The 27,787-nt window shown below is 59.5% G+C and overlaps 7 protein-coding genes across 7 annotated transcripts in view; 4 read left to right on the top strand and 3 right to left on the bottom strand.

Annotated features, from left to right (window-relative positions):
* Nucleotides 1–782: 782 nt before the first annotated feature.
* On the top strand, nucleotides 783–4,364 carry GGTG_11276 (hypothetical protein). Its single transcript, XM_009229161.1, has 3 exons — nucleotides 783–1,444; nucleotides 1,518–2,027; nucleotides 2,119–4,364. Exons 1-3 carry the CDS (start codon nucleotides 866–868, stop codon nucleotides 4,126–4,128), a joined length of 3,099 nt encoding a protein of 1,032 aa, XP_009227425.1. The 5' UTR covers nucleotides 783–865; the 3' UTR covers nucleotides 4,129–4,364.
* Nucleotides 4,365–4,456: 92 nt separating this feature from the next.
* GGTG_11275 (glycerol-3-phosphate dehydrogenase) lies at nucleotides 4,457–7,278 on the top strand. The gene is made up of 2 exons (XM_009229160.1): nucleotides 4,457–7,018; nucleotides 7,106–7,278. Exons 1-2 carry the CDS (start codon nucleotides 5,095–5,097, stop codon nucleotides 7,252–7,254), a joined length of 2,073 nt encoding a protein of 690 aa, XP_009227424.1. The 5' UTR covers nucleotides 4,457–5,094; the 3' UTR covers nucleotides 7,255–7,278.
* An 874-nt stretch (nucleotides 7,279–8,152) lies between these two features.
* Nucleotides 8,153–10,132, bottom strand: GGTG_11274 (hypothetical protein; the record flags this gene model as incomplete). The annotated part of the gene is made up of 2 exons (XM_009229159.1): nucleotides 8,153–9,142; nucleotides 9,221–10,132. 2 exons carry the CDS (start codon nucleotides 10,130–10,132, stop codon nucleotides 8,153–8,155), a joined length of 1,902 nt encoding a protein of 633 aa, XP_009227423.1.
* A 1,732-nt stretch (nucleotides 10,133–11,864) lies between these two features.
* Nucleotides 11,865–12,113, top strand: GGTG_11273 (hypothetical protein; the record flags this gene model as incomplete). Its single annotated transcript, XM_009229158.1, has 1 exon — nucleotides 11,865–12,113. One exon carries the CDS (start codon nucleotides 11,865–11,867, stop codon nucleotides 12,111–12,113), a length of 249 nt encoding a protein of 82 aa, XP_009227422.1.
* A 5,077-nt stretch (nucleotides 12,114–17,190) lies between these two features.
* Nucleotides 17,191–20,621, bottom strand: GGTG_11272 (Ulp1 protease; the record flags this gene model as incomplete). Its single annotated transcript, XM_009229157.1, has 4 exons — nucleotides 17,191–19,788; nucleotides 20,000–20,160; nucleotides 20,233–20,311; nucleotides 20,550–20,621. 4 exons carry the CDS (start codon nucleotides 20,619–20,621, stop codon nucleotides 17,191–17,193), a joined length of 2,910 nt encoding a protein of 969 aa, XP_009227421.1.
* A 939-nt stretch (nucleotides 20,622–21,560) lies between these two features.
* Nucleotides 21,561–25,092, bottom strand: GGTG_11271 (phenol 2-monooxygenase). The gene is made up of 4 exons (XM_009229156.1): nucleotides 24,203–25,092; nucleotides 23,460–24,082; nucleotides 23,005–23,298; nucleotides 21,561–22,918 (listed from the first exon to the last, which is right to left on the bottom strand). Exons 1-4 carry the CDS (start codon nucleotides 24,252–24,254, stop codon nucleotides 21,947–21,949), a joined length of 1,941 nt encoding a protein of 646 aa, XP_009227420.1. The 5' UTR covers nucleotides 24,255–25,092; the 3' UTR covers nucleotides 21,561–21,946.
* A 1,300-nt stretch (nucleotides 25,093–26,392) lies between these two features.
* GGTG_11270 (hypothetical protein) overlaps nucleotides 26,393–27,787 on the top strand; it is a gene marked incomplete at both ends in the record, with an annotated part of 2,515 nt that continues 1,120 nt past the window's right edge. Inside the window, 2 exons of the mRNA XM_009229155.1 lie at nucleotides 26,393–26,697; nucleotides 26,777–27,707. Of these exons, the coding sequence (XP_009227419.1) occupies nucleotides 26,393–26,697; nucleotides 26,777–27,707 (1,236 nt within the window). The remainder of the gene's footprint in view (nucleotides 26,698–26,776; nucleotides 27,708–27,787) is intronic.

The following is a 27,787-nucleotide window of genomic DNA, read 5'->3' as shown; positions in this document are numbered from 1 at the left end:
GGTCTTTCCCTTGTTGGGAAGTGAAACCATGCAATCACTTTCTTTTTGAATTTGGCTTCTCAACACTCGGACAGGCTCACAGACATTGGAACTTCTCCATCTCGACACTCCACCCCAGCCCGATCGATCTTTCTCTAGTGCTGATGATGCGCCTCACTGACCTGCGCCGAGAGAAGCCTGAGAGGACCCAATCCTAAACACATACCTGCTGTACTTACAATACCTCAATTTTCTTCAACGCGTCTGCGTGACATCGGCTGGTGCACATCCGCCGCTAGGCCCAAGTCTTCTTGACTCCACGGTGCCTCCGACACCGTCGCTTCGACTTTGCTTCTTTTCCCCGACCCAAGCCGCTAGTTGCGGCCATGGGAGCCGGTGCAATCTGCGCCGCTAGCTAGGGGGATGCGCTAGGAACGCTCCTGTCGATTCTCTCTGGTTAATGAGCCTACTCGAGTCTGCCGGCGCCGACTTTCTTTTGGTCGCACTGGCCATGCCAAGCCCCGACGCGTTTAGCGGGACTCCCCAGAAACAAAGAAGCCGGGCCTGGCCCAGGCTCACTTCAAGATCGACGGCCGCCTGCCGGAGCGTGGGGAGCGTGGGTAGCGTAGGGAGCGTAGGGAGCGTAGGGAGCGTAGGGAACTTGGACTGGCCGCCGCCGCACCCCAAGCCCATCTAGCGCGACTGCTGCACGCCCGTACTACCCGGGCGCGGCCAAATCCTATTGGCCGCTTTACCGTGAAATCATGCTTAGTCGAGGCCTTTTTGCGCCTGCTTGACCCGCTAGCCAAGACTCGACTTTAGTCTCATCCCCTTGGCTTTGCCAGGCTCTCGCCAATGTGCCTGCCATGGAGGCACGCGCCCCCCGATGTGGCCGAGGCGCCGGATAGCGGAAAGGGAGACTGGGGAATGGGGAAGCGGGCGGAAAGAAGGGAAAAAAAGGGAAAATGACAAAAGAAAAGAGGGGGGAACACTTCGGAGGCGAGGCGTCCAAAAAGATGGTATTTCCCCCCGCTGGACGCGAATACCCTGTCGTCGTTGTGCCCTCCAACTTCCATTCATTACTTTTCTTGGTGTTGTTCGCATTTGCGGGTTGCCGGTCGTCAATCCCTGGTTTTGTTCATCTGGCTTTGTTCATCTGGTCTGGTTCTTCGCCATTTGGGCCGACGACCTTGCAGGGCGCGAGAGATATCGACCAGACCGGACCATGGCGGACGCCAACAAGACCTCCCCGACGTCCGACCAGCTCTTCCGGCAGTGGCATGGGCAGCTGGTCCCATGGTCCTACCAACCCGGCTTCGTTGTTCTCAGCTATGTGGTCAGCTTTATCGGCGCCGCGACGACGCTGGAGCTCATCCAGCGCCGGACCGCGCAGATGGGGAGGCTCAACAATGTGCTGCTTGTCGGGGCGGCCATATCGATGGGCGGCGTGGCCATCTGGTCAATGGTGGGTATCTGCCTTAGCTGGTTTGCGCTTCAGGGTTGTACTAACAGGGCCGCAACCTCGGCGACAACGACAGCACTACGTTGGAAACCGCGCCATCGTAATGGCCGGTGGGGAGCCGCAGCTGCAGATTGCGTACAGCGGCGGCTTCACAACACTGTCGCTGTTTGTACCCATCATCGTTCTGCTCGTGGCCTTTGTGGCCACGGAAACCAAAGACCGAGTCTCGTGGTGGCGTATCGGTGTCGGCGGCACGCTTGCCGGGCTCGCCATCTGCGGCATGCACTACTTGGGCAATGCGTCGATAAGCAACTACGTGTGCGAGTATGAGCAGGCCAACATCGTTGCCTCTGGCATTATCGCCATCGCGGCTAGCAGCGTCTCCCTCGCCCTCTTCTTCGTCCTCCGCGTAGGCTGGACGAGCTCGTGGTGGAAAAGGACCATATCCGAGGTCATCCTGGCCGGCGCCGTTTCGGGCATGCACTGGTGCGCCTCTGGCGGGACTCAGTACCGTCTCACTGCCCTCAAATCCAACACGGCTAGCGAGTTGTCACGCAACACCACGGTCATAATAGTAATGTGCCTGGTAGGTTATGGCCATCGCCCCCTTACCCCGTTGCTCATTATGGCGGAGCTCAATGTGCAGGCGCCGGGCTGACACCTCGCGTCACCACCAGGCTCTCGGGGCTAGCTTTTTGATGGGTGGTCTCGCCATCTACCTGGCTTACGTCACCAAAAGATTCGCCAACAGGGCACGCAAAGTGCAGCTGGCCGCCGCCATGTTCGACAGGCAGGGTCGCGTAATGGTCAGTCCGGATGGGTTCCTGCCCTGCGAGAAGATTACCGACTCGTTCGTGGAGATGAGCCCACAGGACGCGTTCGGGACCGCACACCCACTCTTCCACTGGATCTTTAGGGTCTCGCGGAACTGGTCATGCGTCAACCCCCTGCTGGAAGACATGTCGAGCCACCTGACCAAGCTGTCGGGCGGCTCCAAGCGAGGACTCCGTCTGAGCAACAACAGGCATGAGCCCATTGAGAACTACGACACCACGGTGCGACAGCTTTTCTGCACGGCGGCCGGGGCTCTTGCGGCCAGCCTCAAGCTCAACCTCGAGCAGGTGGGCATCTTGTGGGATGACGTTCTAGTTACGGGCGGGTTAGAACAAAGCAAGAAAAACGCGTTTCGCTGGAACTCTTCACATCAGCTGGATGTCGACGACATTTTTGGCCACGGTGCAGGCAGTGCACCAGACCCCGGACTCGCCGAGAAGGGATCCCGATCCTGGGTCGAGACTGGCAACGACGGCCGCGGATCCCTGCTGTTCCTGGTGCGCAAGGCCAATACGAGCGCCGACGAAGAGGCGCTCGAGGCAGCCGGGTACCGATTTGCGGAGCTCCACCAGGTGAGCAGCTTGATCGGCACGCGGATGCGGATCCGAACGCCCGACCTGGAGGGAAAACTGCGCGACATGGCGGCCAACGCGCAGCAGAAGGCCCTGCTGGAGCCAGGGCTACATCTTGGGCTCTTTGGGGTGCGGGCACAGCCGGGGGTGTTCGCGTTCGACGTACTCGCGAGGAAAGGGGCGCGGAACCTGCTGCCGTCGGTGGCTATGGAGCTTGACAAGCTGGAAAAGTGGCACATGGACTATATAGAGCAGCTGGACCGCATGAGCATCAACGCCATGCTTCACGTTTTGGAGAGTGGTGACCGGGGCAAAGGGGCCGAAACAGGCGAGGACACGGAGACGGCCGTGTTCGCGCGCAAGCTTAGCGACACACTCAGGGCACTCCGGACGTGGCTTGACGACTCGACGCTGGCCGAAGCCATGGCGACGTCCAAGGTGGTGCAGGTGCCCTGCAGTGGAAGCAGCCCCGAGGGCGGTGTGGGTCAGACAGCAACCATGATCGCGCTCCGCGTCGTCATCCCCGTGAGCCACCAGTTGGCCGAAAACAGCAGGTGCGAGCTGGTACCGCTCGGGCTGTTCAGGGCGCACCAGATGGCGTACCAGGGCTCGCCACATAACGCAGCCTTCGCCGAGCGCGCCGCGCGGGAGCTGGGCCCGAACACACCGAGAGGCGAGGTGGACCGGGAAAGCAAAACAGGCGGGCCAAGCAGGACGACGGAGACGGCGGTAGCGGAAGGGCAGGCCGAGGGCCTGGCTGAGGAGGGCGCGGGGCGGTGGAGCAGATGGCAAGTGGCCAGCCGGACAGGGCTTGGAAAACGCCAAGTATCTCGGCCAAGGAGCACAAGCGGCGCGGCGGCGGGCGATGGCAGCCCGCTCCCTAGCACTGACGAGGGCTCTCCAAGGGAGTCGACGGGCTCATCGACGCTCAAGCTATGGTGGGGGGAAGACCACGGCAGCCCCGTGGGGTTCCAGGGGGGCTGGTCCGCAACGGTGGGGGGATCCGGGCTGGCGGTACGGGAGGAACACGGAAGCGAATGTGCCAAGCTATCGGCGGGTCGGCGACTCAGCGCACTGGAGCTGTTCGTGCGCAAGGCCGGCGGACATAGCCCGCTGGGGCCGGCTAATGAACGAGACTCGGAGGTCGAGGGCAGCATAGAGATGAAAAGGCTGCCCAGGAGCAAGAGCGGCAAAGGAGGACCGGAGGCGAGGCGGCCGTCAAAGGAGGGCAGCGAGTTGCCGAATTTTGTGGACGAGCTGTTTACGGCTGGCCGGTATTGAACTTTCTTTTTACTTGTTTCTTTCGTTGGGAAACGGCGGTTGATAGGTATTTTGTTTGCGTATTCATTCTATTCAGGCCCGTAAATCTCGAGTCGAGGCATCTACCGCGTCATGTCATCGTCACGTACTCGCTGAACGAGGCGGCTGTCGGCAAGGCGGAGAGAAAGAATGGAGGTCGCTGATGGCCGCTTTCGGTGCTCCAATCGAGAGGGCGAGACGAGCACGCTGGGCCGACAAGGCGGTTTGATTGGTGGAAAATCCTGTTTTACCCGAGCAGACTGGGCATTGGCGCTTTCGGTGTATAAAAAGGCGCATGGGGAAGCTCTCTCTGGAGCATCGCCATGCTCCAAGCTTTCGCGCTAGCTCGCGCCCTATGGTCCCTATGGTAGTGTGGCGTGTCCTGGAGATTAGGGGCCGAGGGCCTAAGAGTGGTGCGTCAGTATTTCAATCGCATCGAGTGCAGCTAGACTAAAATTAGATAGCGACTTGGTTCGTGTTCAATAAAATCGCCAGCGGATGGGTTCGTTCATCTGTTCGGATCGCTCCTTCTCACCGTGGAGGCTCGCCCCCATTGCCTCCAGCTTATTTCCCCACAGGGCTCCCCACTTGAACGACTCGATCAACGTCCATGTCATGGATGGTCTGAGCGGGCAGCGCCTCTTTTGCTAGCCCATCGTCGTTTTATTGCCGACGGACCAGCCGACCATTGAACCTGCAACTGCGCGGCTAGAGCATCTGCTTCCCCTCTTTTGTCTGTTGTCTTGCTTTTATCTCGGCCTCCCTTTTGCCATTCTTTTTTTATTCTTTCTTTTTCTTTTTCCTCTTCTCTTTGGCCGCCTTGTATACTTGGCCCCCAGCCTTCCCTACAAGGCCGCAGCTGGCTCCTTTATATACGCCGACCCAGAGACATCCATCCACGTACCTTGTCGACTGTCGTCGTCGTCGTCGGCTAGGCCGCCTGCCATCATGTCTAGGCTCGCCTTCCTGCGGCGGCTGGCCGTGCCCGTCGGGGCGTCGGCCGTCGGCGGCGGGCTGCTCTTTTACGCGTACCGGCCGCGCAACATCCCCGGACTCGAGGACCCGGCGGTGCCGCCGCCCATCTACGGCGCCGACGGCACGTTCCAGCTACCGCGGTTCCCGCGCATCCCCGCGCGCGAGGAGCAGCTGGCGGCGCTCCGGCGCAGCAGCAGTAACAGCAGCAGCGCCCAGCAGGGCGGCGGCGACGAGGAGGCCGCCGTCTACGACATGCTCGTCATCGGCGGCGGCGCCACGGGGGCGGGCGTGGCGCTGGACGCGGCCACGCGCGGGCTACGCGTCGCCCTGGTGGAGCGCGACGACTTTGCGTGCGGCACCAGCAGCAAGAGCACCAAGCTCGTGCACGGCGGCGTGCGCTACCTCGAGAAGGCCGTGTGGAACCTTGACTACAGCCAGTACGAGCTCGTGCGCGAGGCCCTCAAGGAGCGCAAGTACTTCCTGCAGACGGCCCCTCACCTCAGCTCGTGGCTGCCCATCATGCTACCGCTCGACCGCTGGTGGAAGGCCCCGTACTACTGGGCCGGCACCAAGTTCTACGACTTTCTAGCCGGGTCCGAAGGCATCGAGAGCTCCTACTTCCTGACGCGCTCCAAGGCGCTCGACGCCTTCCCCATGCTCAAGAAGCAGGGGCTCGTCGGCGCCCTGGTCTACTACGACGGCGCCCACAACGACTCGCGCATGAACGTGTCCATCGCCGCCACGGCCGCCCTCTACGGCGCCACGGTGCTCAACCACGCCGAGGTCACGGCCCTGCACAAGGACCCGGCCACGGGCCGGCTCTGCGGCGCCACGGCCCGCGACCTGTTGCCCGCGCGCGACGGCCGCCCGGCCCAGGACGTGCACATACGCGCGCGCTGCGTCGTCAACTGCACCGGCCCCTTCACCGACGGCATCCGCAAGCTCGACGACCCGACCTGCAAGGACATCGTGGCGCCCTCGTCGGGCGTGCACGTGGTGCTGCCCGGCTTCTACAGCCCCGCCAACATGGGCCTGATCGACCCGCAGACATCGGACGGGCGCGTCATCTTCTTTTTACCGTGGCAGGGCAACACCATCGCCGGCACCACCGACGACCCCTCGACCGTGACGCGCGACCCCGTGCCGGACGAGAAGTCGATCCAGTGGATCCTCAACGAGGTCCGCCACTACCTCTCGCCCGACATCACGGTCCGCCGCGGCGACGTCCTGGCCGCCTGGTCCGGCCTGCGGCCCCTGGTCAAGGACCCCAAGGCCAAGAACACCGAGTCCCTCGTCCGCAACCACCTCATCGATGTCTCCCCCTCGGGCCTCCTCACGTGCGCCGGCGGCAAGTGGACCACGTACCGCCAGATGGCCGAGGAGTGCGTCGACGCCGCCGTGACCGAGTTTGGCCTCGTGACGGGCCCCGTCGCCAGCGCCCCGCGCGTCAGCGGCACCGACGCGGTCGACGACGGCGCCCACCTCGACGGCTCGTGCCAGACCCACAAGGTCCGCCTCGTCGGCGCCCACGGCTACGGCAAGAACCTCTTCATCCACCTGATCCAGCACTTTGGCGTCGAGACCGACGTGGCCAAGCACCTGACCGAGAGCTACGGCGACCGCGCCTGGACCGTGGCGGCCCTGAGCAGCCCGACCAACAAGCGCTTCCCCGCCCGCGGCGAGCGCATCTCGGACCTCTACCCCTTTGTCGACGGCGAGGTCCGCTACGCCGTCCGCCACGAGTATGCCCAGACGGCCGTGGATGTGCTGGCCCGCCGCACCAGGCTCGCCTTCCTGAACGCCCAGGCCGCCCTCGAGGCCCTGCCGCGCGTCATCGACATCATGGCCGAGGAGCTCAAGTGGAGCCGGCACCGCAAGGATCTGGAGTGGACCGAGAGTGAGTTTTTCTTTCCTTTTTTTTTTTTTTGGTTTGTTTCTTATCATCACCCGTAGCACCATCACGCATCTGACTGACCCATTCCAGCCGTCGCCTACCTCGAGTCCATGGGCCTCCCCAAGCCCCTCCTCACCGCAACCCGCAAGCAGATCGAGCAGGGCAAGATCGACCTCTCGGCCTCGCTCGAGTACAAGATGTACCTGAGGCACGACAAGCCCGCCGGCGACGACAAGTAGCTTTCTTTTTTTTTTTTTTTTTTTGACTAGGACATTTGGGTCTTGTTTCCCACCCCCCCGGGGGGGAATATCGGTTGGTGTTCTTGTATACTGTTGGATCATGGTTTCTCAATGTATTTTTTTTTCCCCTCGCAATCACACAACTCTTTGCATCTCACGTCTTTGCACCCCCTCTCAGACTCTTCTCAATTTTTAGACTCAAACGGGGACGTCGTGGTCCTGGAGGCGGCGTCATGGGCAGGAAAGAAGAAAAAAGAACCAAATCTCATTCAGCTTGTAGTCATAGTTGGCATAATATCGAGCAAGGCATTCGACAAGGGGTACACCAATCTCGACAGATATTCGGTTTTTGTTCATCGTCTCGGTCTTCTTTCTGTTTGTTTAGGATTTAGTCTCGTTTGGATGCCATGCCGTCGTGTGTGTGTAACAAATCCATAGCCCAAAAAAAAGCAAGCTATGAAAACAAGAGTCGATAACACCGCATACATGCTGATATATGGAAGTCGAAGTCGCTATGTCATCCCCCCAACGCCGTGCCTGAATGAGCATGTCCGTCCCCCGCCGTTCATCAATGAAAGGATCCGTGGGTCCGTTATATGCATGGGTCGTCAGAGCATCCCCCCAAACGCCAGCCCATTATCCCAAGTTTCCCAACCTTTGAAGCTGCACAGGCCCCAGAGGGTGGGGAAAATAGAAGAAAGTGGTCTATGGTGATGATGATGATGATGATGATGTTGTTGTTGTTGTTGATAATGGTAATGGTAGCAAAATCGGGACAAAGTAAATTGGTATATGCAAGAAAAGTAAAGAGTGCAATGCCACGTGCTCAATCGCACCCTAAATTGGAAAGCAAGAGAAAGTTGTGTAAAGTGACCCAAAGATCAAGTGGTAAATGTGATCAAGGGGCCGTCGTGTGGTCGGCACTTGGCCGATGAGGGGGGATGCTGCTCAAGACGCGGTGGAGAAGGCTGCGTTTGGCGACACATGGTTGCCGAGCGTGGCCTTCGGTCGAGCTGCCCGGGTTGCTCGTCGGCGAGATGATGCAACACTGACGTCGATCCAGCTCGGCTTCCCAGCCGTAGGCGTCACCCTCCGCCTCGACAGGCGTTGTGTTGGCGCTTGGGTTGACCACGGTCGTGCACGATCCGTTGGGACTGTCCAGATGGATGCCCAGGTGGTTTGAAAAGTCGGTAAAGTCGAGCATAGGTGAATTTATAGGCGGGGAGGTCTCCTTGATGGTGACGGCGTCCTCCGTCTCGCAAGAGCTGCACGTCGTTCCGACCTCGGTCTTGACGTCCGGGTCCGTGAGGATCATGGACAGGGACTCGGCGCCTTCTTCGAGCTCCAAGCCTTGTGCGGAGCTGGCTCCAGACACCACGCCGAGAACAATGCTTTGGCCGTGAGGGCACGATGGCGGCGCCGACATGATGGGCTTGCCCTTGACACCCCATGCCTCGTGGCTTTTCCGGGTATCAAGCCGGAGCACTGGTTGGCCGGGCTGGGTGTTCCTAACCCTCGCCCGCGCGCTTCGGCGAGTCAGCCACATCCTGCCCGCATGTCGCGTCTGTTGTGGCGACGGGCGATATTTTGCGGCCATATCATCACTGCACACACCGCCATCGCTGGCCAAGCTGCTGTCGGCTCTCATGAAGTCCAGGGCGGGAGACGCCCTGGGGCATGACAGCGACAACCTCTGGCCCGGATGGGGCCCCTCCCACTCGTCTGCAGATGCGTCGTCGTGATCCGAGTCGGCCTCAATGGGGAGAAGCTGATTGGCGCGATCGACGGCACCGGCACCGGCACTGCCGGCCTCTGGGTCATGAAGCCCAGAAGCCGACTGTGCCGGCGAGACGGTGGTGGAGGCGAGTTGTGCGGGTGGTGATACGACCTGTGACCCTCATAAGGGGTAGTCGTGGCCCTTGGTGGCATGCGCCGCCGTCGGCAAGTTGGAGTCAGACATGTGCACGTCGACATCGGAGCCGGTGGATCCTGACGAAGAAGCGGCAGCCGCGTCCGAGGTGTTGGCACGTCGCGCGGTCCGGCTCTTCTTTCCGAGGCCAAGTTTGGCACTCATGCGCTTCCAACCGTTGCTGTGCGCGCTGATGGCCCTCTGTAGACTGCCAGGCGAGGTTCCAAAGCCCCAGTCCGACGTGGGCGGTGTGGTGGGAGGAGTCAAGGGTTCGCCCGGGGGCGGGGTGCTGCCGCTGCTCTCGTCGGTGCTGGTGCCTTCTCGGTCGACGGCGTCTGCGGAGGAAGAGGAAGAAGAACGCGCGGCACCCTCAGACCTGCGTCCGATGTGGAGGTTAGGAAGCAGAGACAGCTTGGGCGACCGGCTGGGCTCTTCTTGTGAAGACATTTCCCTGGACATTCGTAGCCTGGCGCGTCCTTGCCGTGAGTCGGGCTCCCCCTCGAGGAGGTCAAGCGAGTGCTGCGAGGCGTTGGTGGAGGCGATGAAAGGCAGCAGAACCGAATCATTCATCAGCTCATGTACGATCCTGACGGCCTCCTCCAGCTCCGAAGGATTGGGAGGAGTCGGGGTGCTGGCGAAGGACAGCAGCTGATCGCGGACGGGACCGGGCAGGTTGACCTCGCGAGGGCCACATGGGAGGATGTAGGCATTCATCAGCCGCTGCCACAGGATGCAAACGTGATCGTTGGCGTCTCTGGTCCAGTTGGACTGGTCTTGGGCGAGCTGCTCGTAGGCGAGACGGTATCGCTCGGCCTCGAGTGTGAATTCTAGTGTTTCTAGACAGTGGTTCTGTGACAGATAGGCCATGAAGGCGCTCAGGTTCCAAGGAGGAGGCGCCGTGTTGGCCAGAATCTCCTGAAGCGACGGGTGCATCGCGGCCAAGGAGCTTGGCCGCGAGGAGGCCGGCATGGCGCCGTCACGACCCCCGCGCGTCGGTGAGCGGACCGGGGAGAGGGCCCTCGGGGTGGGCGAGGGGCTGAGGTAGGTTGGTGAGTATGTCCGTCTTCTAGATCTTTTCATGCTTGCGTTGCCGCGTTGCAGAGCTAGTAAGGATGGAGTGATGGTTCAGACTGAGGACGATCCGCTGCGGGAGCTCGTGGAGTCTGTTCTCAGCAACACAGTGCCATTCGGGGCGTGTATGCGACCGGGTCTGAAGGGTGGCTCCGAGTCCGTCCCGTGGGATAGTCGTCGCTATCGTCCAACGCCGACGTGTTCGTCGCGGCCGCGGTCGTCGTGGTAATCGTCGTCGTGGTAATCGTCGGCCAAGAGAGGGCTCTGGGTCTTGGAAACCCAAGTCGAAGCGGCGCTGGACGAGCTAGGCAGGCAGCAAGGCCAATGGTGGGCAGCGCAGGGCAGCGCAATGCAGGTAGCCTCCGTGTGATGCTGCCGACGCAGATACCGGTGAGGGCGCGGCCAATGGGGCGCCTGCGGTATGGTAGGGCAGGGCTGGGAAGATGGACGGTGGTGTCGATCAGGCCAAGGACGGCGGTTGCACGGGGGGTGGGCAAGCCGTAGCAAGAAAGGGGGCCCGTCGTGCGCGGGCGACTGCGGGTTCCCGTCGTTGTGGTGGTGGGAAAAAGGCAGAGACGGGGGTACGGGCGAGCGAGGGTAGAGAATTTAGAAAGCTGTCGGGTCGGGATGGCAAAGGGCGACAGCCACTGCGTCGCCGTTTCGAGCAAAGACAAACAAGAGCGAGGGCGTCGGTTGGTGAAACAGAGGAGGCGTCGTGGAAGGAGTGGTGCGCTGGGGGGGCGGACAAGCGAAGGGGCGAGACGGCGTGGAAAAGCAAATAAAAAAAAGGAAGAAAAAGAAAAGAAGAAAAAGAAGCTGGCGGCCTGTTTTTTTGTTTTGTTTTTTGCCTTGCTTTGTTACTTCTTTACTGTGTTGATTCCGTAGAGGACCGAATTGATGGGCGAGAACAGTCTGGACGGGTGGTGCCAGCGAGGGGGGCGAGTAGGGGGATATTCAAAGAGGGAGGGACCAGACGGCAGTTTTGTCGAGGGTGTTGGGAGGTGATGGCCTGGGGGCGCTGGCATGCTGGTGTGGTGGTGGCCCAGAGATTAGACGGGTGCGAGCCAGATCTGGGGCGGCTCGGTCTTTAGGTTCTGGAAGGGCGGGAGAAGTCGTAGGCGCGGGCCAGTGGGAGGGCGTCGCTGGCCTGACACCCCCCTGCGTGGGCTTGGAGCAGAGCCAAGCACTGTCGATCCCGTGGCGCCAAAACCCGCCAGAGGGTGGCCTTTGATGGCTGGCGAACCAGCGTGCGCCGGGCTGGCACACTGCTTCGATTGCCCGAGACAAGTCAAATGAGTGAAAGGAGCCTTCATTCCCTCGCCGCGTTCCTTTGCTCACCGTCGCCTGGCACTTGGCACTCAGACACGCACACATACACACATACAGCAGACGGACGGGCGGACAGCACTCCAGCCCCAATCCCTGGCCCCCCCCCCCCCGTCGCAGTCCCCAAGTCAGTCAGTCAATCGGGGAGCGCCGAACAGCACCACTGTCCAAAAAATGTCCCCAAGAATGCCTGCTGGTGCCGTCGCGGGTGGGCCGCGCCTCCACCAGAGTACATGTTACAGTACACAGTACATTCCATTCCATGGTACAGTAATCCACCCCTATTTATTTCCAAGACGTCTGAATGGAGCTCACCCCGCAGCGCCGTGCTGCGCGCGCAGGGGTGGCTCCACCACTGCCAGTCCCTCCAAAGGCCGAACCGAACGGCGATGAACAGCGCAGAGCCGAGCCCAAGCGGAAGGGCACCCTGCCTGCCTGCCTGCCAGGTCCGGCCAGGTTGGGCGCGCGACAGGACAGGCGGCGAAGTGACGTGATGCTGGGCCACTACTGGGTGGACACGGGAATGAAAACGGCATCAACAAACATAGATTAACTCACCATTATGCGCCTGCGAACCCCTCACTTTGTCACTCCCTGGCGCTCGGGAGGACAGCAGAAGGCAGGTCAAAAGTCTATGTGCATGTATTTTTACTAGCATCTGGCTCAAGACCAATTCCTGGATTGATTGACCCCTCCGTTCGATTACCAAACCACCTCGGTTCCTTATGGGCACCCTGTTTCTTCGGCTCTGCAGAGTGTGCACGAGTGTGGGGCGACCAAAACCCATTAGCACTACCACTTCACTAATCCGGCTGGCGCCTCCCAGACTTGCAGACGCGATCCCCATCCGTTCCAACAGGGCTCAGCCGGGGGTGGGTGATTGGGCGTTCCGATTCACTTGTGCGTGTGTGTGTGTGTGTGTGTGTGTGTGTGTCCCAAGGTCGTGGCCGTGGTGCTGGCAGTGTGCCGCCACCCTGAATCTCCCTCCCCCATCATGCATGCCAGTGGTTACTTTTTTTCTCCCTTTTTTTCCCTTCTCCGAGCACTCATTTTGCGGCTTTCCATCCTTCCTTTGCTTCTTTTGTTCGCTGACAGCTTCCCTTTCCAGGGGGGGGACGTCTACACACACACATGACCGGTCTAATTTGGGTGGCGTGAAGTCCCATGGCTGCATAACACCTGCAGCCAGGGACCCGGCTCGCGCACGCCATTGGCCCGAGCCCGTCACACTGTAATCTCCCGACGGCGGACAGGGAGAGCCGGGCCAGGCTTTGGCACTGGATGCCGGGCTCGCAGATGCAGTCACGCGCGGTTATGTCATGGCAATTCGATCCGACTGCCCCCTTCTGCCCCCCGTGCGAGCGTTCCGGCAGGAAGGCTCTGCCAGCAGTGCCAGCCCAAAACACCAAACACGGCCGCATCATCCGTACGAGTTTGACATGCGCCGATCCGGCCATCTTTCCCCACAAGACGTCCAGGGGGGCGACATTAATCCGAATATGGTACCAGTTCATGATACCGGGGGGAATTCACTAGTCTCACAGCAGTATACTGTACCCATAGCAAGCATACCAACAGAACATCTGCCGTGATGCTGCTTTCGATGTCGACAGGGGGGGCGGGGATTGGTGCACTGGCGAGGCCAGAGAAATCACCGGCGCCGGGGCCAGGCAGAGTGTGGTCAGTGAGCCGCAAAGGAAGGGGCCGCCAGGTCAGCTCGGTCCTTGATTCGAACTTGTTTCGCTTGCTGACCGCCCACCCGCCGGTCCCGAAAATGAAAAAAAGAAAAGAAAAAAGGAGGACGACGGCCACGACGCTAGAAGGGCGCTAGAATTGTTCCAAAGGCCGCAACTGCATGCGTCCGACTAGGTGGGCCTCGTCATTCCTCGCGCAGGGATGACTGAGTCTGAGACCCGGGAATGGAGGGACAAAGAGCGATAGAGAGAAGAAAAGAAAGAAAGAAAGAAAATGCTGACAATGATGACGTGTCCGCGCCATGCGTGCTCCCGCAACACTGCCAGTAACAAACGAAGGACCACAAACAAGCCCGCTGCAAATCAGATTCAGAATATCGCCACCCGGCACAGCTTGAGGGGGCGGTGTTTTCTTGTTGAGTTTGCGCTTGCTAAAAAACAATGGCGGGTACCGATTTGCCAGGGGGGCAGGACATCCTTGATCCCAGCCCGTGGATGACTTGTCTGTAGCCGCGAACTCAAGGGGATCCAGGCTGGTCGAAAGAAATAATAAGAAGAAAAACGGGCAACCCCGATTTTGGCGTCGGCGGGCACCGGCAGCGGGAGAGCCAAGAAAAGGAAGAAAAAAAAGGCAAGCATGCCCAATTGCCGTGGTTTTCCGAGTCAAAGCCAATCGGCTCCATTCTCCCCACAGCCAAAAGAGATTCGCCAGCTGCGGGAGTAGGGGATGGAAAGAAAAGCGGACGGGGGACGTGGCAGACAGAGACAAGGCTTCGCGTCCGGAAAATTCGACGGCACGAAGCAAAAAGAGGGAAACGAGAAAAAAAAAAAACAAGGGTGCCGTCGTTTGCAGGCAATATCCGGGCGTCTGTCCTGCAAGCATGGGTGTGGGCCAACCGCGGCGCGCGAAGGGGAAGGGGAAGGGGAAGGGAAGGGAAGCGGCAGCACAAGTAGCCAAGCGGCACATGCAGCCCAAAACCGCAGTGTGGTGGTGTGTGTCAACATACGTGTGTGGCGTGGTGGTGTGGTGGTCGGCAATGGATGGGCAATCAAATTCCCCCAAAGCCGCCGCCGACTGCATCCCCATCCATCCGGCCGTCTCTTGTCAGCAACAACCGCGAGAGGGGGGTGTGTGTCCCAAAGAGGATATTGGAGAGAACAATTCCGTGGCTTGTTCCATTCATCGAGGGAACTCGCGCTGCTGGCATGGGAGCTTATTCGATACCCGATAACACACGAGATGCGCGCATTCAGCCCGACGAGTCCACCCCGTGGCAGCCGGGCGTAGGCCGGGCTTAGTCGACGCTGTCCGGCATGTAATCACAAACTCAATATAGGTTACACAACCTGTTTACGCACCAAACATCTAGATAAGACATTCCACCATGGAAAGGTAAGGGAGGCGTGCCTCATCCAGCAAAATTAGCCAATCGACTAGCACCAAGCCCAAAAACAAAGGATCCAACACGAGCTCCCCAGTCTGGCTCTGGCTCGCCTTGCGACCTTTTGGCAACTGGGCCTGAGTGCTCCTAGCACCCACCGCCGTTTGGTCCACAGTCCTAATCTTCCCTTTCCTCGATCGATCCGGATGAGGCGTCGACAGGGGGGTGGCGCAAGGACCAAGAAAAAATCCCCGCCGACTTGCTCCATCTTCATCAAGTCGGGGGCTCCCCTGCCTGGATGGACAATTTGGGCCGCCAAAATACCGTAGTAACTCGATCGAGTGAGAAATAAGGATATCCACCTTACAGGGTTATTTATTTATTTATTTTATATATATATATATATATTTTAGCTCATTCTTTCCCCCTCATCACAGATCCGCCACATGCTCTACATGAGCCCAAACGCACTGATTTTTCGCTGCGCACTGTTTCCTCCCGCCTTGACCGAAACGGAATAGTCTGGAACATCGCTTCTGCACCAAACCCTATCAAAAGCTCTTGCAAGGTGGATATCCTTATTTCTCACTTGATCGAGTTACTAAGCGTGTCGGGGCCTTGAAGAAAAAGAAAAAAAAAGACAAAAAGAAGGGCATTTTCCAATTTTCCACCATCCCGCCGCACAGGGATTCACCCAGGGGCCTGGGTGGATGCCGCCGGTCCTAGGAGGGGGGTTGGGCTGTGCGCCCTCCAATGGTATCGTAGTTCGTCGAACCCAAGGCGATGGTCAGCCAGTCAGTCAGTCAGACAGGAATGGACAAGACAGCACAGCACAGCATAGCACAGCACAGCGCTTCCCACCCTTCTAGCGCCTTCGAGAACATTTCCCCGCCTGGCCTAGCACCCTTTTTTTTTTTTTTCTTTCCTTTGGTTCAATGTTGTCGCCCGTCCCCTGGCCTCGGATCTCTCCCAGTCGGAATTGTCTTTTGGGAGGGATCGTACGCACACACCACACACAGGCACACCACTCACAACGCCACAACACACACATTGTACCTACGTGCTGCATCTCGAATGGGTGGTGTGAATGCAGACAGAAACCCCACCGCAGTGACGACCAAGACGGGCACGCGGGAACGCCGGTGTCGCCACCCACCTCTGCCGACTCACACCCAACATCCACGCCAATGTTTTTTTCTTCTCCCCTTCTCCCCCTTTCTTATGTGGCGCCGGCGTCTGTTCGCCCGCTCGGCCGGTTGCGTCTTGCGTCCTTGCCACACACACACCCCCCATCGTGTCATCGTCGTGTTCGTCCGTCGGACTACCGTCAGACGGAAATGCCTGAGCCCATCACCTTATTTTTTTTTACGCGCGTTTCGAGAGACTGGTAGCCCAGGGTTATTGTGTAACGTGCAGCTAAGCTGAGCCTGTCCTTGCTGTCCAGCTGACCCGGCAAATTAATTTGAGTTGACATGCCGCACCCTGCAGAAACGTTCTAGAAGGTCACTCCAAAAGGACGCCAAAGGACGCCAACGTTCCTCGGCAGGCACCGCAGGGGGTGAACAAAACAAACAAGCACGCACAAGCACACAAAAACAGGCTGGCTTCGTAAAAGTGGTCGAGGCTCTCCCAAACTGGTTGGTGTGCCACCCAACGAAAACAAGTGGGAATCCACCTGTCAAAGAAACCCCTGCGACCAGTAACCAAACATCCATGGCTCAAGCGCCAGCAGAATGCGACCTCAAAGAAGGAGGTAAAGGCGGCCGGAAACGCCGAAAGCCAACAAACAAAAGATGCGAAACGAGTAACTGAGCAGGGAGAAAAAACCATCGAAATACCCATAACGCCTTTCATGGTTCTCTTGTCTGGAGCCTGGCGATGAATGACAAGTCCGACTCGACCGCTTGGCGGTGCAATGAGAAGGTCGCAGAAATCAAAGGTCTTGACCGCTCCTCCTCGTCTTGACCAACGTCTTTCATGTGAAAACTGTGATGCCTGCCGTCGCTTCAATCTAGTGTGCGACAAAAAAAAGGCAGATCGAATAAGGCGGCTAGCCTAGTTCCATCCTCTCTAACGAGTGGATCAGCGAGCTCTGGCTCGGAAGAGTCGGCTCAGACTGGGGTTCGGCTGATGTTGCCAAGACAATAGACAGCAGATGCCCCATGATACGCCTAGCTTTTCGCATCCCCTATTAGGTACCGAAAAGAAAAAAAAACGAGGCGAAGAAGGCGAAAGGAGGAAAGCTCTAAAAAAAAAAAACACCCCGTAAATGGACAAAGTGATTCGATAGTATGATAGAGAGGAAGTCGTCATTGCGCGCTGCTTTGGAAAAGTACAACATGGAGCACCCTTGCGGATACCTCGACTCACGGCTTCGACTGAACCATGCGTCGTGCGTCGTGCAAGAACATGATGGACCATGTAAAGCCAGATCCTGTCCACGGTGGGGACGGGCTCAAGATCTGGCGCGCGCGCGTAGACGTCGAGTCGTGAAGGTGAGAAAAAAGTGGCACCGGCCCGTTCGGCGAGGCTGTGGTCGTCCGGCATGCCGGCTTCAGATATCAGATATGTCAAAGTCGCCGGTAAAGCCGCCGTTCAATAGAACACCCGCGAGTCTCAGGCGCTGCTGGGGCATGTCTCTGGCCTGGTACTGCGAGGGATCGATGTCGAGGGCGACGCAGAAGCCGTTGGTAATGGTGTGCACTCCACAGTCATGTGAGTTGGTCTGTCTGGGTGACTCGTAGTTGCGGATCTTCCAGTTGGCCTCGATGTACCGAGGTCCGAGGAACGTCTCGACCCATTTGAGGAGCGTGGCTGCGATCCGGGGGCTCCCGGCGCCTTGCTGCCCGAGCGAGTCCATGTGTGCCACGACGCCCTGCTTCGGCCGAACGATGCCCAGCGTCCAGTGCGAGTTCCCGAGGTTGATTGGGATCAGGAATGTCTCGACGGTGAGGAAGTTTCCTGGGTTGACGCCCAGTCTTCGGAGCCACCGCTGTGTGCTGTTGGGTCCGCGATCGCTGAGGTGCTTCCAGAAGTATGTGTTGAGAAGTACACACTTGACCGCGCTCTTAGTGCCGGTTTTGTCATTAATGTACTTTGCCACGTATGACAGACTCGAGTTGACGATCTCGTCGTTCAGCCAGACGGTGGGTGGGACAACCTGTCGGAAGTCGCGACCAAGAATCTCGGTTCCCTCAGCCGACTTGGCCAACACCATCGTCTCTCTAACCCGGGTACTGTCCGCGATCTTGGAGTGCCACCCCTGTGAGATCTGCTGAACAATGTCGGCATTAGGGAGTCGCAGGCCTCCGGTTCGCTCGAGGCGTTCTTTCTCCGCCTTCTCGAGTCTTTCTGCCTCGGCCTTGCGCCTTTCCTCCTCGGCACGCCTGGCTTGCTCTCTCTCCTCTTCCTCCTCGGCTTCTATACGGAGCTGGACGGCGCAAGCGAGCTCGTCATCCTTGCCCGAGCTGATGGTAAGGGCTGGGAAAGACGGGAAATCAAGATCGTCTTCAGGCTTGGAGGGGACATGTGGGGACGGGGAATGTGACGGTGCCTGCGGCGAATTCGGCTGAGATGCTGCAGAGGACGATGAGTCCGATCGCGGTGGGTGGTGTCGCGGCGAATCATCCGGCGAATGAGCTAGTGAACGGGTAGTAGATGACTGCTCCATCTTGTTGGGGGAGTCCACCTCGTCCTCAGTCTCAATCTCGGGGGCGCGGATGTTGCGTGTATCATCAGCAAAGAAGGCTAGCATCTCTTTGCGGCGCGCTTCTGGCGAAGTTGGTTTGGCCTCCGGGGTTGGCGGCGCCGTAGACTCAGGCGACTCGCCGATGAGTGAGAAGTCATGAGCATCCATACTCTTCTTCCGGGGCGTCACTGTGGCATGTGACGGCGCTCTGAATCTGGACTTTCTTGCCGATGATTGCAGAGCGGAATAGGGTGTGCGTGCGATGAAGTGGTTTCCAGACATATCAACGTCCATGCGGTCTGGCGCTGTAGAGGGGAAACCATCGCGTAGATCGGAAGCAGTGGGGCGTGGCGTGCTGTCCGAGGATGTAGAGGCGCGTGTGTCTGTGTATGTGGCGGCAGGTCCTTCTGCCTGTGCGCCGACACGTTGCGAGGCCGCGAGGCCGGGGCGGAATAGCTTGAGAGGAAGCCGTGACGAGCTACCGGAAACTTGCCTGCTCCTGGCGAGTGCATCCGCGCGCGATGGCTGCGGGGTCTGGAAGCTGTTCCATATCCTTGCTGGAGCTTGCCGCATCGGCGTCTGAGCGAGACGGCTCGAGTCGGACGGCCTCTTTGGGGCACTCATGGTGCTGGTGCTGGAGGGGTCCATGGCGGGCACAGGGATGTCAATCTGCGCCGCCTTCTCTACCTGAGCCGATGTTGATATGATCGGCTGGCGCGTCTCTACTGGGTGCTCGATGCACGACGCGATAGGCTTGATGTCCTTAGGCTGGGCTGGGATGCTGGTAGAGTCGGGAGCGGTGTTTGTGAGAGAAGCAGCGTCCTTGGCGGATTGTGAGATGTCCGCGACGTGCTGGGTGGGGGGTGAGTGGGGTGTGACAGGCCCCGAGCGGCTGGGCTCCTCCTCCTCCTCCTCCTCCTCGTCGCTCGACGACGGCGACGGGCTTGGGACGCTGAAGTGGCCGCGCCAATTGAACTCGGCGGGCAACAGCAGCGGCAGCGGAGCGTGCGCGGGCGATGGCAGAGGCGTGTTCCTGAAAACGACGCAACGGCCGCCGGCGACGACTCCCTCGACGCGCTGCTGGCGGCGCAGCCTTTCCCACCGCAGCGTCGGCGGGTGCTTCAGGATGCCCTTCAGCGGACGCTGTGGGGTCTTTGCTGGCACGCCAGCCGGGACGAGGGCCTGCTGCGGCAGGGGCCGGGACGCGCCTTCCCGGGTGGGTGCCCGCCGGACGTGCAGCTGCCTCAGCTGGGCAACTGCCGGGCGCGGTCCCCAGGAAGCGACGGCGGTGGCGTTGGCGGCGGCGGCGGCAGCACGCACAAGAGCCTCACTCGACTCGGCCGCCCTAGTCGCGACTGGAGCTGGCTGGCCAACTGGCGGTTGAGATACCGGCGCGAACACCGGGCTGCACCTGGGAAACTTCCTGTTCTTCGGGCTGAACCCGCTAGGAAATCTCACCGGCGGCTGTTTCGAGGGAGCACAGGAAAATGTTAGCTTCAATCGGGTCTCGGGCGTGCTGTGGCAGGATTGGTCCTGTTAAAAAGTCCCGAGTGGAGACTCTAGGTTCCTGGTGGGTGGGGCGGGGCTGCTAGCTGGGTGATGGGGGCTGACTGCTGCAGGTGGAGAGGCTGCAGCTGGGGACGGGATTTTGAGCCTCTTCTCAGATGTCACTCACCTTACGCGGCGCCTCCTCACCGCGGTCGAACACGCGGAGCGCCTTGCGGCGCTTCACCCACGTGTCTCCCGACGGGGAGGAGGCACTCGTCTCGACCACCAGTATGGTCTGCGCAGCGCCAGCTGCGGCTACGGGTGCCGAGGCCGCACCAGTGACCAGGCCTGTCCACCCGCCAGTTAGAAGCCAATACAAGATTCGTAGGACGATGGGGCTGGCGTTTGCCTGATACATACCGAAGCCCAGCGCACCGGTCACGGTCTTGTAGACGGACCGTAGTACCGTCTGGGCCCAGCCCCAAAGGCTGGGTCGCTCCTGTATTCATAAACAAGGTCAGAACCCGGGCAGAGGTGGTTGGGTAGAGGGGCCGTTGTAGCCTTGCGAGGATGTCTCGGGCATGCTCTGCCCTGCGTGAGTCGGGCGGGCAAGGCAGAACGCGATGCACCCCGCACGCGAGAGCAGAGCCGACCGAAAGAACGAGAGAAGAGGAAAGGAATGTGTGCAAGGAGAGGATATTGGGATGATCAGATATTGGGATGATCAGGTTACGTACCTCCTGGAGCGCTGCGCGGAGCTCTGCCTCTGAGCTCGAGGCTCTTCTCTTTCTTCCCGTGGTGACGGGCATGATTGCTTTGTTTGTGTTGTGAAGAGAGAGAAAGTGGTGAGGGATCGAGTGGTGGGGAGAATTTTTATATAGGTGCCCGGGTGATTTGTGCGTGGAAGGCGAGTACAGTGCTAGTTTTCACAAGAGACTTTGCTTGTTGTCTTGCTATCACTTTGCTCTCACCTTGCTCTGACCTGGCTGTCACCGGGCTGTCACCGGAGGAGATGGCTGGTTGCGGTATGGGGGCGGGATGGGGTGACCCAGGCCTGGCCAGGAAGGAGTAGCCGAGGCGTCCACCACCCGGAAGAGGACGGAGAGTAAAAGGAATAGTAACCTAGCAGTATAGTCCTTCTGGAGATTCACTTGGTGGAAGCAATGCATAGAGTTGGCGGAAGGTAGAAAAACTTGTTTGCTAGAGGCGGAGTTTTGCTTTGACGACATCCCCCATCCCTTTTGACTTGAAGCCATAACTTGGTGAAAGGAACAATGGACTGCGATTTCCAACTTTCACTGCAACCTTTTGGTTAATGGATGGAGGCTTCTAATGTGATTTGACCTGGAATAAGGACCTGACCAAGCACCGATGCCGTTTGCGGGTGTTCTATACAAAAACAATCGAGACAGAGGGCTTGGAGATGGATGATCGCGCAGCTCTCTTACACCAAAACTCGCCGTTTTGGGAATGCGCTAAGCCCTTTCGGCATTTGGCGACGCATTCTAGTGTAACCAAGATGCCGTGTCGGGTTTGGCTGCGCGCGTCTCCCTGTGGGAATCATCCTCAATCTGGCCAGCATGTGAGACGGTGCATTATGAGTAAATGTAGCTCAAACAATTCGTGATCACGGTCTATATGCCTACAACTCTTCTATGGGACTGAACAGGTAGGGTGGGGGAATAGCAACGGCAAACTTTTGGCATATGAGCCATAGCGTCCGCCTCAATCTCGACGCCTGTAGTTTGGGTTCAACTCAATGACAAGAAAAGTAAACTCTCACAGCAGACACTGAAGCATATGTCCAAATGAAGGTGCAAGTGACTATCGAGTTACGGCGATGCTTACGAGTCGGGAGTGAACAGTGATTGCCCTGCAATGGATGTGCTTTTGATAATGTGCTGCCATGGAAGTGCAGAGGAGCTTTGCACTTGAGCATGTGCTTCAGAGAAAGACAGACAGACAAGAAGCAACAGACTGGAGAGATAGAGGTAGAGATCCAAGAGAAATAAAGCATAGATTATGATGTAAAACCGCTCAGATGACAGTGTATAGTGTAGTATCTATTGTGAATCAAAACGCGCGAATCCAACCAAGCCAGGTGAAACGACGTCCTCCTCGCCTTCTATGCGCTTCATAGTTGTGCTGTGACTTTGCCGCCAAGACTCCTTGTGCAGAACGAGCCAAAGTACTCATTGAGCGCGTCTACGGTGCCGGTTCCTTCAACTAGGCGAGTCGACAGGGCAACGTAGCCGTCTGGCCTGACCACCACCACGCCGCCGCGCTCCTCGTCCAGCCCCAGCTTCTTGTGTGCAGACATGGCGGGCTGGCCCCACTCGATGCTCTCGTAGTTCTGGCGGTCGTCGGCGTACACGTGGCCTCGGTAGCGCGCGAGGATATCGGGGACGTCGCGGCTGATCTCGATGGAGCTCCGAGGGGCTGCAAAAACGGTGCAGAAGGTGAAGAACAGGCTGTGAGGGTTGTGGTGCTCGTGGTACGACACCGTCTCCATGTCTGGCCTCAGGTACGAGGCCAGGAAGGAGCCCTTGCGGAGCATGTATCGTGCAAAGTCGGCGAGTGCAACGCGCGTCAGCGACGGCTTGCCGGCGAAAACAAAAATGCGGAACGAGCCGTTCAGAGGTACCTCCTGCTCTAGGTGGACCACGTTTGCGTCTGCTATGCGGGTCACGTCCGAGTTGCGGAAGAGCCTCCCGGTCCGGAGCTTGTTGCCCTTGGGGTTGATCAGTTCGGACGATGCTGGGTGGCTGGGCGACCAGTTCAGGGCGTTGGGTCCGTAGGCGACCCCGTAGCCGCTCGTGAACTCGCATGCCTCCTTGAAGGTCTTGACAAACTCATTGTCATCACCCCCTTGCTTGCCGTGGTTCTCCGAGGCGGCCCGAATCTCGCTGGCGTCTGGCGGGCGCTGCGAAAACAGCTTGGCATACTTGTTGTCGAAGTCGAGCAGCGTTTCTGCCACAGCCCTGCGCTCCGGCTCGTACGTCTCTAGCAGCGTCCGGTCGGCAAAGCCCTGCTCAACAGCGTGTATTTTCCACGCCAGATTCTGGGCGTCGAGGAAGGCCGTGTTCATTCCCTGACCCGCCTTGGGCTACAAGGTTTGGAAACTGGAGTTAGTCGCTTGCAGCTCTCCACGCTTTCCTGCCAACGTTGGTTTTGCAAGGGGGTGGGACTCACGCTGTGGGTGTGGCAGGCATCACCGCCCAGGAACACACGGTGGTCCAGAGTGTACTTGTCGGCAATACCCTGGCCGATAGGATAGACCGAGTACCACTCCACCCTGTCCCACTCGACCGAAAAGGGCTGGAAAATCTTCTTGGCGGAGGCCTGCACCTCGGCCTCGGTCGCCGTCTTGCGCGGGTTCCAATCCTTGTCGGTGGACGAGGCAATCTGGATGTAGAGACGCACCAGGTTGTTCTCGCGGGGGATGACCATGATTGAGCCGTGTCGGGAGTGAATCGTGCATTTCATCTGGTCCAACCGAGTCAGCCACGCACGCTCAGTGCAGCATTCCGACCGAGGCGCCGGCGCGCGGAAGCCGAGACGGGGCGCTAAAAGACTGCCGATTATGGCAACGGCCCTATAGACGCCAGGAGCTCAGGAGGAACGCATCGCTTGGAGAGCACACATACCTTGATATCGGGAAAGTCGGTTCGGACCACACCGTCCATGACGCCCCAGACGTGCTCGATCGGGTCCTTGTGCCTGATGCCAATGCCCAGCTGCTCGCGGATGAAGGAGCGTGCGCCCTCGCCGCCAAAGAGATATTTGGTGCGGACGGTCTCGCGGGCAGTGCCGTCGACGTGCTGCAGTTGCACCTCGATTGGGTACAGCGGGTCGCTGGCCGGGTCCGAGGTGAAGCCGGCGATGGTCCAGGGTCTCTGGATCTGGACGTTGCTCTTGGCCAGGTCGGAGATGAAGACACGCTCGATGAACCCTTGGTGCAACAGGGTGGTGAAGGGATACCTGGCGTCGATGAAGCTGGGGCAGCTGGCCCAGGTGCCTGTCCTCTCGATGCCCGAGCTGGCTGCGGACGGGTCCCAGAAGGCAACCTCATAGACGCGTGCGGGCTTGTGCTCCATGATTGCCGACTTCAGCCCCATGTTGCGCAGCAGGTCTAGCGAGCGCGGCTGGATGCCATCAGCACGGCCGGTTGGCGTAGGTTCGCTCCTGTTGTCGATGTGCTTGATTTTGTAGCCCCATCGCGCCAGACAGGTCGAGAGCATCAAGCCCACAGGGCCGGCGCCGACGATGACTTTTTTTTTTGGCCACACTGGTTAGCAAAGTCGGCTTTGGGGCTTCTCCACCATATGCGACTCGTGGCGCCCTGTATTTTCTCCTTCTCCTTTCCCTCATGTGCGGTGGCAGTAATTACCAATGTCATAATGAGTCGAGGAGCCTCGAGTCGGCTGCGCTTTCTCAGGCATCACGGTTTGCAAATGGGGGTGTCAAGTGGCAGGGAGTGCCCGTATGTGTTGTTTAGCGGGCGGAGTTGCGGGGAGGAGGACAAAGAATACGGGGACAATGAGATAGATATAGGGGGAGAGAAGAACGACGGTGATTAACGCGTATGCCTGTCGGCGTGACTGGGCAAGGCAGGCTACGGTGACAGAAGCCAGCGAACACGTCGGCGAAGCTAGGTTAGATGGCGACAGAGGCGCGTGGCATTGCTATGGAGGCCACCGCTGGGAATAAATGGTAAAAGAGCATTTACCCCCAGCGCCAGGAGCCACCCAGCCGATGGGGCCATGCAATATCAGGGGCGAATCGAGCATGACAGCGCTCAGGGACCGGTACAGGCGCGCGGCAGTGCCATGGGAGTGGCAGGGGGTCACAGGAGCGCCGGGAAAACCGGCCAGAAGCAGGTGAGAGGGTGCTACAGCCGTGACAGACAGGGTGACAGGCAGGCCCAAGCCGCGGCGGCGGACCGAGGGAGTCTCCGCTGGGAGCTGGAGCAAAAAGCCGAAGCCAAATGTCGAGGCAGGGCGGCCAGGACTAGGGAGGGTGCGAGACCAGGGCCAAGACCAGGACCAGGGGGGTGCGAGGCCCCTGATAGAGCAGCAGCTGCGGCGGTGTTGGCGGTCCCAGAGGGCGGCGGCAGCAGCAACGGCATCAGCAACGGCAGCACAGCGGTTGGCAGGTCGAGGAGGCAACTCGAGTGGGCGACCAGCCGACACGGCGGGAGCGGGGCTCGCTGGGATCGTCAGACATTGGCGGTCCCCCCGGCGACGTGGAGGCACGGGAGTCAAGCACGGTAATTGAGCGCCCGCCTTGGGTGGTGGAGCCGCTGTGGCCCACGGCTGTGCTGGTCGGCAATGGTGCTCAAGCTGTGTGTGCTGAGTACTGAGGCTCCGCACGTGACTCGCCACGGCTCCACTATGGCCCCGCCAAGGGTTTCTCCGCAGACTCCACAACTGGACAAACGTCACAAGTCGTCACTGCTCCGGTTTGGGGAAAGCAGGGGTGGGCTGCATCTGTTTCTGGCAGGGGTCTGTCTGTCTGTCTGTCTTTTCACATAGTCCGGCCCTGCTGCCGGTTGGTCAGCCGGCCGGCCCTGGCGTGCGGCAGATGGCCCGGCTCGACCTGCTACCCCTTATCGGAGTCGGCGTCGGCTGGCGGACAAACAATGATGGGTGCTAGTACTGGAGGCGTCTAGATACGTTCTGATATACCTTTCTTCCTAGCCGGGTGGATGGTGGTGCTGCCAATGGTTGTCTGTGATGGAAGCATACGCGGCTTGTATTTCTGTTCCTTTCTCCTGGTTACATTGCCTCTTTTGCTTCCCTACTCCTCTCCCCAAAGCTGCATTCTGCAACTACCAACCTTTGCCATCGTCTGAGCTAGGCCTAGACTCGAGTAATGGGCCAGGAAGACGTTAGACGACAGTTATTCACGACAGCAGGGGTGCAAAGGCAAGTGCTTTGGCATAAAAGTACAGATGTCGAATCAGGCCAGAAATGCGTGATACAACCATGGAATACGTCCCGATGGAGAAGTTTCCATGCCTTCTTCTATTCTAGCGAGAACTTGAACCTATGATGCTGCCCTGCCCAAGCCTTGGCACTTCTCCTATAATGCTCAGACACACAATCTCCTGCCTCCTCTAAAGGGGCATATGTTCGGGATTGAGGGCCTGCCATGTGCCAACTGGACTTGGGGTATTGCCTGGTTGTGGAAGCTGCGGTTGTTTGGGACGAGGCTTGCTCTGGAAGCATGTTGACTCAGCCCGAGGCTCGCCAGCTGAGCCTCAAGAGAAGATTGAAACGTCTGATACAGACGTTCAGCGAGTTCGGACGGTCTGAAGAGCTTGGGCCACTGTCTAGAGGCAAACAGAGCAAGCAACCCCCACGCAACGCGAGAGCGCCAGACCCCGTGACTGCGCGTTGGTTTAGGCCCTACCCGCGCCTTGTTGAGGAGATTATCTCCCCTCCAACCGCGCTCCCGCCTCTGCCTGCCAGGTCCAGACACTACCCACCCTCCCACCTTCAACTCCCGCCAGCTGATCCGCGACGGGACTGCCAAGCTCTCTTGCTCCGGTATATCCAACTCCAGAGGCTGCATCGTCATGGCTGCCAAAACCCACGGGGCTGCAAAGTATGGCGGGGACATTGCCGGCACGCATCGTTACGGAATGTTCAACACCATGTCGTCTCCTCGCACTCGAGGGCAAGCCTCACCCGTCCAGCCCTTGGCGACCACCTCACGGCCAGACACTCCAACTCCGACGCCGATTCGGGGCGACTTCATCCCGCTATCATCCCCGTCCGTCAACATGCCCTCATCCCCGTCTCGACGTGACCAGTCTCCGGACAACGGCGTCACTCTGCACATGAGCTTTACCGATTCGCAGATGAACCTTCTTGCAGAAGCGTGAGAACATTTATCTTTGTCCCATCTTCGGCCCACGCCACTACCTATATAGCAGCAACATGCACTGACAGTCCAGCAGCATCTCGCGGCCCAACTCCCCAGAGAAGGGCTCTGGACGAGGCAGACCTGCCGGTGCGAGCGCAGCTCCGGCGCACCGTTGCCACTATAGGGCATACAGCGAGGACGCCGCGCTCGCTGCGGCGCCCCAGGCGACCACCTCGTTTCTCTCTCGTCGCCATGCTGCTCCTCTGGTCCCGCCCCCGGGCTCACATGTCTATGCCAAGGCCCGCGGAAAGTCTCCCGCCCGGCCCGCCGGCCCAATCCCTCCGCGGCAGTATCCCGTCAAGCCGATTCCGGTCAGGCCGATGCCTGCAGCCCCCCAACAGCTTCGCGAGCACTCTCCTGTCCGGGACGCCACCAGGCGGGCGCGCTATCCGGCCAACCTGAGCCACGACGGGCATTTTGCAGGGCGAGTGGCACCATCCGAGACTTTCGACGATCGCTACGGGCCCCCGACTATTGCCCAGCGTCGCGGCGGCCCACGCCCGTCTGTCGACACCCTCACGGCGCAGCTGCGCGGGAGCCCATCGCACCGCAAGACCCCCATCGAGATCATGAAGGAGCCGGCCGTTCCTGAGCGGTCCAAGTCTACGATTACCACCAGCGCGGCTCTTTTCGGAGAAACAAGGGGCCGCGCGAACTCTAACCCTTCCCCCTCCATCTACTCAACCGACGAGCGCAGGGCCGGGTACGAGTCCGACTACGAGACCATCGTCCCTACCACCCCTTCGGACTCCAGGGACGAGTCCGAGGCCTTGGAGCGGTCCGGGGCCGTGATGCGGTCCCTCGCTGAGTACGAGCAGCTATACAACACCCACATGTCGGTGCAGGGCGAGATCCTATACGAGGAGCAAGCGACCGCCGCAGACCAGGGCACCAGCTACCCGCGCGTCTACTCGCCGCTCACCCCTTTCATCGAGACCATGGAGGAAAAGCTGCCTAGGCACAAGGTGCTCATCGGCGAGAGGGGCTGGCTGGAGCACACGGGCCGGGCGGCGGGCGGCCGGGGCCCGGCGCCGGCGCCGCCGGC

Source organism: Gaeumannomyces tritici, assembly GCF_000145635.1.
Source record: "Gaeumannomyces tritici R3-111a-1 unplaced genomic scaffold supercont2.6, whole genome shotgun sequence".
NCBI lineage: Eukaryota > Fungi > Ascomycota > Sordariomycetes > Magnaporthales > Magnaporthaceae > Gaeumannomyces > Gaeumannomyces tritici.
This window is presented reverse-complemented; position numbering and strand designations above follow the sequence as displayed.